General features: G+C 33.8%; 1 protein-coding gene across 4 annotated transcripts in view; it reads left to right on the plus strand.

Annotated features, from left to right (window-relative positions):
* Positions 1-12,669, plus strand: part of PIBF1 (progesterone immunomodulatory binding factor 1) — a 216,533-nt gene that overhangs the window by 137,371 nt on the left and 66,493 nt on the right. For all 4 annotated transcript variants that reach the window (XR_009536788.1, XM_060129209.1, XM_060129210.1 and 1 more), the window contains exon 13: positions 5,916-6,006. Coding sequence is in view for 3 of the 4 variants with exons in the window: in XM_060129209.1 (XP_059985192.1) it covers positions 5,916-6,006 (91 nt within the window). In the remaining variant the exon portion in view is untranslated. The remainder of the gene's footprint in view (positions 1-5,915; positions 6,007-12,669) is intronic.

Here is a 12,669-nt window from a genome sequence, read left to right on the forward strand (position 1 = left end):
GATTTTATCTTTTCACTTATTTACCTCACTCATTCAGCAATAAAGTGATTACATATGCCAAGGTTTTATCTTTTCATTTATTTAGCTCATTCATTAAACAATTATTAAGTGAATACATATGCCAGGATCTGGGGATATGGAGTTCATGCGATAATTCTTGCTTATAGGTATTCCTAGTCTAGTCTGCTGGGAGAGACAAACATATTAACAGATAATTAAAGTGCTATTAGCAAGAGAGAGGCAGTTCTTGGTGTAAGTACAGAAGAGATCTTGAGTTAATTCCATGTTGGAGGTGAGGAATCCCTGAGAGGGGAGATGACATTTGAATGAGGGACAGATAGAAATTGAGGGACAGATAGAAATTGAAGGACAGATAGAAATTCATTGCATACACTGTGTTATAGACTTTGACTTTAATTTCTACTTCTTTTTTTTCCTCTTATTGTCTGTCTTCCAGTGTTGTCCCTGACTCCAAGGGAATATTCTAAATTAACATTTCACCATTGACTGTGATGTTTGCTACAGTGCATTATTTCTGTTCAGAAGTTAGAAATAATAGTGGCATTCTTATAAAAATGGGTTTAAAAACTTCAATTGAAGTTGAGGTTGACTTTATATGGGGCACCTTTTCTCGTAAAGACTGTATTGTGTTGATAGCCCAGTTTAAGAAAAACTTGTTTTATTCCTATCATTGCCTTTTTTTTTTAATTTCCAAGGCCAGTGTCTGATAATTACAATAGTTTCCAAATTTATCTTCAGTTTCTTCATGGAGTCTGAGTAATCTTTATAAAATACAGATTTGATCATACCATGCACCTGCTTTAATTCCCCTATCAACTTTAAACAGCCTAAAGTCAAATTCCTTAGCATGTCTTTTTATGATTAGACTTATTTATCTTTGTACTTTTTTATGCCTTGCCATTTCCTATCATATTGCATTATTTTGAAAGTTCCATACTTCTGTTTCTCTATAGTTTTGCAGATATCCCTCTGTCTAAATAAATTAGGAGTAGAAGAGAACTTCCTCAATCTGATAAAAGGTATCTACAAAAAACGTACAGCTAATATTATACCTAATGATGAAATATCAAATGCTTTCCCTTTAAAGGAGAGAACCAGGCAAGGATTTCTATTTTCATAACTTACATTAAACATTGTATTTGAACTCCTAGCCCGTGAACTAAGGCAAGAAAGGAAAAATAAGTATAAAGATCGGAAAGGAATAGGAAGACTGTATTTTCAGATTACAAAGCAATCACTAACACTGATAAGTAAATTTAACAGGCTATAATAATTACACAGAAATATACTAGAAGCTCAGACTTCCCTGGTGGTGCCGTGGTTAAGAATCCACCTGCCAGTGCAGGGGACATGGGTTTGATCCCTGGTCGGGGAACTGAGATCCCACATGCTGCAGAGCAACTAAGCCTGTGCGCCACAACTACTGAGCCTGCGCTCTAGAGCCCGCGAGCCATGACTACTGAGCCCGTGCACCACAACTACTGAAGCCTGCATGCCCTAGAGGCCACACACTGAAACTACTGAGCCCATGCACCGCAACTACTGAAGCCCGCATGCTTTAGGGCCTGCGTGCCCCAACTACTGAGCCCACATGCTACAACTACTGAAGCCCACGCACATGGAGCCCATGCTCCTCAACAAGAGAAGCCACCGCAATGAGAAGCCTGTGCACTGCAACAAAGAGTAGCCCCCGCTTGCTGCAACTAGAGAAAGCCCCTGCTCAGCTACAAAGACCCAATGCAGCCAAAAATAAATAAAATTAAAATATATATATATATATATATACACACACACACACACAGACACACTAGAAGCAAACAATTGGAAAAAGAAATTTAAAAAGCAATTTCATTTACAATAGTATCAAAAAACATAAAATGTGTAGGAATAGATTGAACAACATGAAATACAAACCATTGCTAAGAAAAATTAAAGAAGACTTGCTAAAACATCAATAGATACATCATGAATTCTATAAAATCAATATCGTCCTAATCATAATTCCTTTTTCTTTTTAACATTTTTGTATTCCATTTATGTGGAAATTCAAAGGACTTATTAAAAGGTCTACTTTTAATAATACCAGGGCACACCTACCAGAATGGCTGAAATTAGCAAGACTGGTTATACCAGACGTTGGTGAGACTGTGGAAGAACTGACACTTTGTTATAAAACCAAACAGCCTATCCAGTGATCCAGCAATTTCATTCCTAGTTATTTGCCTAAAGGCAAAGAAAACATATGCATACTAGAATAACCAAAATAATTTTGAAAAAAAAAGAACAAGATTGGAAGAGTTACACTTCAAGACTTAATATAAAGCTACAGCATCAAGCTAGTATACTACTGACATAAAGAAAGACAAATACAACAACAAAATGGAATAGAGAACTAAGAAAGAGACCCACACTTGTCTGATTATTTGATTTTTAATAAAGGAAGCATACCATTCAGCTAGAGAAAGGAAAGTTTGTTCAATAAATGGTGCTTGGGCTTCCCTGGTGGCGCAGTGGTTGAGAGTCCTCCTGCCAATGCAGGGGCCACGGGTTCGTGCCCCGGTCCGGGAAGATCCCACATGCCGTGGAGCAGCTAGGCCCGTGAGCCATGGCCGCTGAGCCTGCGTGTCCGGAGCCTGTGCTCCGTAACACGAGAGGCCACAACAGCGAGAGGCCCGCGTACCGCCAAAAAAAAAAAAAAAAAATTCATGTTTGAGTGGACCCAAGCAGTTCAAACCCTGTTGTTCAAGGGTCAACTATTTATATTTCTCAAAATTCATTGAATGATAGACTTAAGATTTGTACCTTTCACCATATGTAAATTTTATTTTTAGAAAAGAACTATAAGTAATATTCAACTATAGTTGATGATTTACATGTTGAACTGTTTGGAGGTGAAGGCACAGGTCTGCAACTTAATTTGAAATGCATCAAAAAAATAAGATGAATTCATGAATGGATACAGTGATAGATAAATGTGTGAGAAATAAATATAGTACGATGTTTAATTTTGAATCCAGATGTTGGATATATGAGTGTACACTTCTTTCAGCTTTTCCATGAGTGTAAATATTTTCTAAACAAAATCTTTAGAAAAGATACATAAATTAATTTTTTGCTATGATATTTTATAAACCATCTTAAAAGTATCTTAAAATAAAATACATTTGCTTGTACTTGGAAGATTAGTAAACTAGGTTCTTTTCTATCTGTTGACATTGGAAATTAGAATATTCCTATCCTTGTTTAACGAATACTTACTGATTAAACAAAATTTGTAAGATGTAAGTGCAAAACATTCTTTTTTAGTACTATAGTGTGTACAATATTCAAAGGATTATCATCTAATTCAGCTGAGATGAAGATGGTTAGACTTCATTTGTTAAGGTGTAACCATGGCAAATTACAGTATCCTGTTTACACTTGAATTGCTTTTTGTAATCAAATAAGTTTAATATTTGTATATTTGAGGAGTTTCGTTTTCAAAGATCGTCATCAGATTGTTAAAAGTACAGGTATTGTCTAGAAGCTAAATAAATTTTTTTTAAATATCAGATTTCTAATTGTCAAATTGAGGGACCTACTCTCCAACCTCATCCTACTTGTAACCTCTGCTGGGCATTTGTCACATTTCTCAAAACTCTTCTCTTGCTTAAGTCACCTGCCTTTGATTGTTTCTTCTCTGTCGCTTTTGTTGTCTCTTCTTTTATCTAACTGTTTCTGGTTCCCAGGGTTTTTTTTTTTTCCCCTCATCCTCTTCAATTCTTACTTACCTACTTTCTGGATAATTTTATCCCTTTCCACAATTTCAGTTACTGGCCACAGGCTAGTGATTCCACAGGTCTGTATGGAATTCTTGCAGTCATTGAAGATGTAACATTATTTATATTTTCCCTTCCTTCCCTAAGACGTATTAATTTTCTTGTATTCTCGATCTGTTAGTAAGGTTAAAGTCTGTCTAATTACCCAACTAGTTTTTGTCAACCTTGATTCCTCCCTCATCCTATCTAGTGCCTCATCTCACCTGCATACCTACTCATTTGTCTAGAATCCAGGTTCGTTTCTCCATCCTCCATTGCTATTATGGACCAAGTCACAACTGGATTATTACTATAACCTGTAAGGAGTTCTCTGTGCTACCAATCTAGGTCACCCTTTTCCCATTATTGGAATTTTTTTTCCTATAATATCAGCATCAACAACAAAAATCTATTGGTCATGTCACTTACCTGTACTAATCTCTTAATTTCTTGTTGTCTCTAGAATAAAATCCAGACTCTTTAGCCTAGCAAACAAGACTTTAGTCCCATTCACAGTTGGAACTTGGCCTCCCTTTCTACTACTATTGTTTTCCAGACTAACTTCAGCCACTTTTCTCACAATTACTGAAACTTCACAGCTCTGTGCCTTTACACATTGCAGTTCCTTCCTGCACGTTCTCTGTGAATGTCATTCTCCCCATACCTTCCTAATGCCTCTAGCATGGGAAAAATAGTGGTACTAAGGCACATTCATATCTCTTTAGTACCATTTGCCATTTTGTGTAGGACATTGTTTCTGTAATTAAATCACCACTAGAATAGTTAGCCCATGAGTTATTAATCCAGTAAGTATTAAACTCAAATTTAAGTTGTCCATCAATATCTGATGGGTTTTTGAGATGTTAGCTAAATTTACCCCTCTTTCTTCTGACCTTAGAACTATTTAAGAGAAACAAGCGTCAGATAGGTATCTAAATGCCTGCTCTAGTTCTGATAGAGCTGGATTGGAGAAGCCAACTTGGATCTGAGCAATGATAGATGTTACTATCAGCAATGGCACATAGGATCTCTTGCTTACACTTGTCCCTCATAACTACTAATCCTACCTCTGAAAACTGATCTTGGTTCACTGTGAATAGGGTCAAAATTGAAGAAAAAAAAAACACTTATGAATATTCCTGAAATGTTTACTACAGAAGGATCAAACAACAAATAAGTGCATATTACAGTGATAGGCCTGCAAATAACTTCACTTACTAATGTAAAATATTTGGCTTTATTTTAAACCTGAAACATTTCTGAAAGTAGGTTTCTCTTTTTGACATTAAAATACTGGTTATTGATGAATAATGTTATAAAAATTGTTATATGTCATGAACTGCTTTAAATTTAAATTTTAAACCTTTTTTAAAGGTTTAAAAAACCTTTAGCTTTTATAGCCTTTGATTAAATATTTTTTCATCTCAACTTACAGTAAATTGTCATCGCATTTAAACGTTTTACCCATAAAACATTAACCTGTTAGTTAAAATTCCTTTGGGGGAGTGGTGTGACAATAGCAAAATTTAGAAGTAAATGGTGTTACTGTGTTTTCTGTAATTTTTTTTTAAATGCCATCAATAGATTCTTAGGACTGTACATTTTCCTCACAGAGTAGCCTACTTAAATGCATAATTTCATTATTGCAAGTTAGGATAAAGTTGTTCTTCTGATAAAATAATGAACATCTTTCCTAATTAAAAATAATCATTTCTCTTAATCAAGAAAAGAAGTAATGAAATTGAGTTTATCATTACTTTTTCAGAAGTACATAACATACATTTCAGGCAGAAAGCCTTTGAACCTCAGAGTAAATAACATCTGTATTATTATGCTTTATAACAAGAAAACTTAACGTGTCATATGATGCAGTCCCTTACTAAACCTTTTAAAAATTGATGGAACAAATCCAAGCAAGCATATACTTTACGAAATAACTGTGCTGCTGCTTACAAATGGTCTGCTTGAGGTTATGCATTAGCCCTTTTAAATGTTCTTATGCTCCTTAATTCATTATTATGACCTCTTTTATTTTCACTTCTGCCATACTTTTTAAGAAAAAAAATATTTCACATTGTACACTTCAATATTTTCCAGTTGAAAATGAAGATGAGGCTGAAAGGATTCTTTTTTCTTATGGCTATGGTGCTAATGTTCCCACAACAGCCAAAAGACGACTAAAGCAAAGGTAAAATCAATATATATTCATTTCACTTATCCGTTCAAGCTAAATGTAATTACATTGTGCTTTTTGATGAGGTACTGAGTGGAGTGACAAAATAAAGTTACTTTATTCTTAGTATGCATAAATATTAAATTGCTCACAAACACAGTAAGTAATAATCATGCATTTCATGTATTTTTAAGTGAGTTTAATGTTGGGTAGAATGTAAGTGTACATTAGAATTTTCCTAGAATTGGATTCAGTGATAATGACACCATTTTAAATTTATTTTCATCATAATTTCAGGTGAGTTACAAATGCTTTTTTGTACCAACAGTTTTCAGGTTAAAATTAATGAATTATGCTTCCTTTTTTTTTCACTTGTTTTTTATTCACCTGTCTACATTCCTTGATGTATACTTGAGAGAGAGAAAAAGAAAGAGATTGGGAGAGAGAGATAGAGCTAGCATATATACTGTGATTGAAAGTATAAAACACTTTGTGAAGACCAAGAAAATTTTTAGAAGATCCACTAGTTATTTGTTGAGATACTATTTAAAGTATACTAAGAGAAAATTGTACCTATGTTAATTGGTTTTCTAGTGACCTAACTCCTAACTCCTTTCTCCCACCTGAATTCATACTGCTTTGCAGAAAGAGCCCTGCTTGCTACCATAACAAATCTAAATGTTTCTATCAGACTTCTAAGCCCTTCCATGTGGCCCTACCTCTCCAGCCTTATTTACCTCTCTACCCCAGATGAGGGTAGTATATCTGTCTGCCTATAATGTCTATTTTCCACATACCATACAACAGAGCATTTGTCTTATCTCACTAGCTCTCATTTTCCATATTGTTTCCCCAGCTAGATGGAAAGTTCCTCAAGGTCAGCAACTACATCTTATTCTTGTTTATTCTCCATTGTCCCTACCTAGCATGGTGTAAGATACCTAGTAGAAATGTCTCTTCATCTGAGTATTTGAGGATTCAGAGCTGCTATCTGTTATTTTTACATGAATAGATTTAAACGTTTAGAGACATTACACACTAAGTAAGAAAAACAATTCATCTTAATTCTAATACTTTTGTAGAAACTTTGGCTCAGAGGGTAACGGCTCTTTACAGCTATCTAAAGTGATGTAAGATATAGACCATTTTATGAGAAGTAACAACAGGATGCTTAGAATTTAAGTTTCTTACTGGTTACACTGAACAGATCAAGGGTAGAAGACTACCAGATATCAAATTGTAGTTGGAATGGTTAATTCTGTTTAGTGAAGATGCAAGTATTTCTAAATTATGTATTACTTGAAAAAATCGGTTATAGTCCCATTCCATTCCCATTCTCCCCTGAGTCCCTCCTGAGGGTGACCTAGGATAATTTGTGATTTTCAGCATATCTCTGTTTTTGAGCATTATGTTGCCAAGGGAGGAATAGAAATGTAGTTTTGTGGGCAAGCGACTTTTATCAGTGGCAAATGATTGGTGAAATGCTAAAAACGGAAATTTGAAGGAGGAAGTCCATTCTCTTCTCTATTTTATCATCTGATTCCTTCAAAAGAATCTTGGTCACAAGAAGAAAAAAGAATTTTTCTGTTGTAAGCTTTCTTTCTTTAGCCCCCAAATGCTGAGTTCTTCTAAAATTGAAAGCAATTATTACTATTATCTTACTATTTTTTTAAGAATTTCCAAAACAGATGTTGATTTCTTAATATTGAGATTGAAGATTTAAGGAACCACAACTGATTTATATTCTGAATAATCTTAACTGTCCAAATATTTCTAAAGATTTTATCACTGAGCTATCTATGTGCCTTGAACAAGTGCCTAATGGGCATGCTATTAATATCTCCTACCAGCTGGTGCCAGGCATTCTTCTCATGATGAACCAGAGGGTTATTTTGAGGAAGTGCTTCTGAGGTCATCTAAACTGAGTGAAGGGAAAGTAAGTCTAGATAGCCAAAGAGGACATTTATGCATTCCTTTGCACATTCATTCAACAACTTCTATTGAGTGCCTGCTGTATGCACAAAATCGACCAATGGCAAAGAAGATCCCTGTTTAGGGTCTGATGCATTTCTGAAGTTTGCAAAGTCCATATTTGATTTCTTAATGGATATTTGTAAAGAAGTCAATGGCTTTGTGCTCTAAGTTTAATTTATTTAAGATGAAAGCAATATAACCTTCAAGAGAATCTATATTTAATTTGTCACATTTGAAATTAAAGCAATGGAAGCTTAAGGTGAATTATAAAATAACTCAGTCATAATGGCAAATGAAATATTTGCATAATAAAGTTTTCATTATACATCAGCACATTTCAAAATATATTAAAATTTCAAAGGAACTTATTTCTCATCTGCTACACAATATATCCCATTCATACTAAATTTGATTTAAAATTTCATATATTCAACAACCAGAATTAAATATTCTAGGGTAACACTTAATTGGAGGGGATTTCTGATTATAAAAATAATATATGTTTATTTTAGAATATTAGGAAAATTACCAGTAATCCTACTGTCCAAAGATAGCCATTCAAAAATGTATACAGATACATATATTTTCTTATGTATTTAGGGTATTATTGTATGTAACTTAGAAATTTAATTTTTTATCTTATAATTTCACCCTGAACATTTTCTTATATCATTGAATATTCTTCAAAAAGGTAATTTTTAATGGTTATACACAACTTTAATTTTTAGGCCTTCTGTTTTTGAGTGCCATATTGCTGTTAGTAAATTGGATAGCCACTGAAAATTTTCACTAGTTACCTATTGCCACCCAATGTATATTATGAAATTAAAATGAGAAAATGAATGCAAAGAAGTTCACCACACAGTGAGTGCCTGGCGTAGAGTAGGTGTCCAATAAAAGTTTGTTATGTCAATTAATGTTTCTTAACATAAATAGATCACACAGTTGATTTTCGAGGTAAAGCCAATGTTCCAGAAACTTTAATGAGGCACAAGGTGAGTTTTCATTTAAAACAATTTTGTTTTAAAATTTTAATGAGACCTCTTGAAATAATTAGTGGAAACAACTCCTGGACATGAAACTAGTTTTAGATTCACTTTCTTTGATATTAATCAGTTTCTTAAGACATAGACCATAATGCTAGTTTCCAATAAAGAAGTAGCAAAACTAATTTTTCAAAATTAGTTTGAAAAATAACTTCCAAAAGTGTATCTTAAACACATTATAATTGTTAAAGAAGGTTACTCACATTTTGAATTTTCAGTAGAGATATGAACAGTAACTAAATATTGCATTAAGCTTTCTGGGACAAAGTTGTGGAAAGTTAAAAGGGCATATACAATTAAAGTCGCTTAAAATAAAAAAGGCTCTTCTTGACTAAACTTGAAAATCTGAAGTAATGTTTTTGTTTTGGTAGTGATTGTTTTGAAAATAGCAAACAAGATTTTCTAGTTGCATGTTTTGGTTTTGCTCTTTAACCTGTAACACTAAATGGGTAACACCCAGGCACTAATGTGGCCTTAGTGTGTGCTTCTCTGTTTGTTTTGGCATATCTGAATGTGGAGACTTTTCTGAAGGTTTTTAAACCTTTCAAATTGCAAGATTTACTGCATACTATTGATCTTTGTTTTAGTTTCTGTCTAGTTTTATAAAGAGCTTTAAGTTGAAACTTTCACAGTAGACTAATCTTTATAATAAAGGAAAAAATAAAGCAGAGGAAGCTTTTATTTTCCTAGCAAACTTTTGTGCATAATGAAATTTTGTTTTCATCTCCTTTATTCTCACATGTGTGAGTTCTCATTTTCCTCCTTAGAGAAAGTTTTGCTTATTTCATTTGGGTTGGTTTTAGAAACCTTTAAAAAGTTATTGCTAATCTACTCATGATCAACTTGAAAGTTTAAACCTATAGAAAAACTAGAAAAAAACTCATATAACTATAGGTAATCATAATGCACCACTATTTAGTCCTCAGTAACTGCCAAGAAAGCAGTCAGTGCAGGGAGCAACCTTGTGCTTTCTGAAGCTGAAATCGTTCTGGCCCATGTACCCTTTTTTTGAACCATTTTTCCATGCCATGCTAATTGAGACAGGACTCTGACCTGTTAAAACTGAAAAAGAGCAAAAAACCAAATGTTATTTCAGACCAAGTAACTAATTAGCAGGTAACTAAGTACCTACACTTATTTATTTGGAGTTTTGGTAATACTAAGAGAACCATCCAATATTGAAGGACTCAGGACAGAGCATCAGTCCTCCACTGTGCTCTGATATCTCAGATATAAATGGAGGTCGGCCATGTTCACACTGCCTGGGCTAGGCTACTATGAAACTATATGTGATAATCAGAAGTACTGACTGCCATTGACAAATCCAAGAGGATAACTTTTATTTTGAGTCAAGAGGTGCTGAGAGAGCTAAGATGTAACCCTTTGGGAAGTAATTTTACCAGATAAGAGGTGAAGTTTTAGTTTAAAATTCAAATACAAAACTATACTCTTGTGGTATTGGTTTCTAGTTGATGTAAAACTTAATGTTGGTGCAGGTAAAAATCACATGGCAGTTATATAATTACAAAGAAGAATTGTATGCTGTACGTACGTGTCCCAACAGAGAGCCTGTAAAAGCAGTGCTTTCTTGAGGAATTCAGTACTAAATAAATAAATAAATAACCAAACAAACAAACAAACTTTATCAGGAGTCATTTCCCCTAACTGTATCCATGGTTACTCATTATAAAAAAACTCATTAAAGATTTGTTTTCATAGTATGTACATTGTCGTTAAGGAGACATAAACTCAGCTAGTTGAGCAATTCTTCTTTTGTCTTGCTTTGAATTTCAGTTAAACTAAACTCCCCTCCTGTCTTCTGACTTCTAATATCCCAGATTTCTAAACAGAATCCACCTATAGCACCAAATCACTCAGCACAACAATGTGCCACATTTAAAAGTTTAGGAGGTTGAAATATGGAAGCGGTGAATTGGTATCTGTGACATTTGCCTTCTTCCCTTATAAACTTTATGCTCTTTTTTATTACTAGTTCAATGCTTAGATACTGAGCATTAGTTGTACTTTAATATTGAGACTCTGCAACCTTGGAATATGGTTTGTAGCAATTTGAGCAAAATTCTAGCATTTGAGCAAAATCTACTTAAAATCAGTCAGGAAGGATTTAGTAAGTGCCCCCTCTGTTCAGCACACACCACAGAGGGTAAGTCTTCATTTAAATTGTATCTGTTGGGGGAAAAAAAATGAACACCTGAAAGACTATCAAGAAATATCTAAAACCATATAATTTAGCACTGTATTCTGTGCCAGCCTATGTCAGTCAGAGGAATAGAGATCAGTGAAGGCTGGCCTGGTCAGAAATGGAGGAAGTGGACCTCGGAGAGAGCCTTCCAGAAAAAGCTGGGCTCCCAATCAGTGGAATAACCTATCTTCTCCAGACTGGAGGACCAACAGAGGTACAGTGGAAGGAATATACAAAACATGTTTATGGGACATTAAGCAGAGTAGACATTAATGGAAAATAGGTTGGTTCTGTTGAGATTTTGGGAGGCCGTGATATTTTTAGGTAATTTAGATGTAGAATAGAGTTAACCACGTAGGTAAGATTTGAAGTGAATGGTAAAAGGACATAAACATCAATTTATTAAATAAGAAATACAAATGTCTGACAAATGTAGAGATGTTTAACCTCACAAATTTAATTTAAAATAAGATTCTATTGTTTATATGTAAAGTTAGCAAAACTTTTAAAGATTGATATTGCCCAGTGTTGGCTAGGGCATAAAGAAACAGGAGGTCTTGTATAAAGTTCATTCACTGAACAGTTTATTACTGAACAGATTATTATTGTACCAGGTATTCTCCAAGGCACTTAGAATACGTTAGAAAACAAATTTTAAAAAAAATTCTGTCATTGGAGAACTTTCATTCTAGTTCATAGGAACTAGATATATCAATCTAGTTCCAATCTAGTTCATAGGAACTGAGCCTAGATGCGTACCGCAAAAAAAAAAAAAAAAAAAAAAATGACAGAAAACGGAACTGTGTCTTTTCCATCTCTGACTCCAACTGATTATTAAGGCAAAATCTTATGCCAGTTGAAAGGATAGGAATTTAGATATGAGCATATCTAAATAAGCTACCCAATTCACTGTATAACAAAAGAACTCATCTTTTTCATTTGGAATAACAAGTTCTTAGATGTATAGGGTGACATTTAACATTTTTTTTTCAGAGTTTTGTATGAATTCCTTTATCTGATGTTAGGAAATATTTGAAATACAATGGAATTATTTCTGTCCTATAATTTCTTTTAGAACAAAAATATTTTACTTCTTGTCATTGTAAAACATCTGCCTTCTCAGTTTCTACAGATTTTGCAATTCAGAGATTAATGGGTTAAGTCACATAGAATATGAAAATGTGATAAATATTAAATTTTTAAGTTTCTGGAATTACAGAGAGGGGCTTTGGAGCAACATCTGTTCTCAACATTATTAGCAGATTTTTTAAAGAATTATGCCCCAGTGGTTAGTAGGGATGATTTTATGATTCTTATAGCTAAACCTTTTTTTCTTAATTATGTCTTAAAAGTAGAATTGGGACATTTTACATTTAATGTGATTTAAAATACTAAAGATTACACTCAATACAATAAGTTGTGATCATCTTGTGATGATCACAGTGTGATCTTTTA

Source organism: Lagenorhynchus albirostris, chromosome 18, assembly GCF_949774975.1.
Source record: "Lagenorhynchus albirostris chromosome 18, mLagAlb1.1, whole genome shotgun sequence".
In the NCBI taxonomy this organism is placed as follows: Eukaryota; Metazoa; Chordata; class Mammalia; order Artiodactyla; family Delphinidae; genus Lagenorhynchus; species Lagenorhynchus albirostris.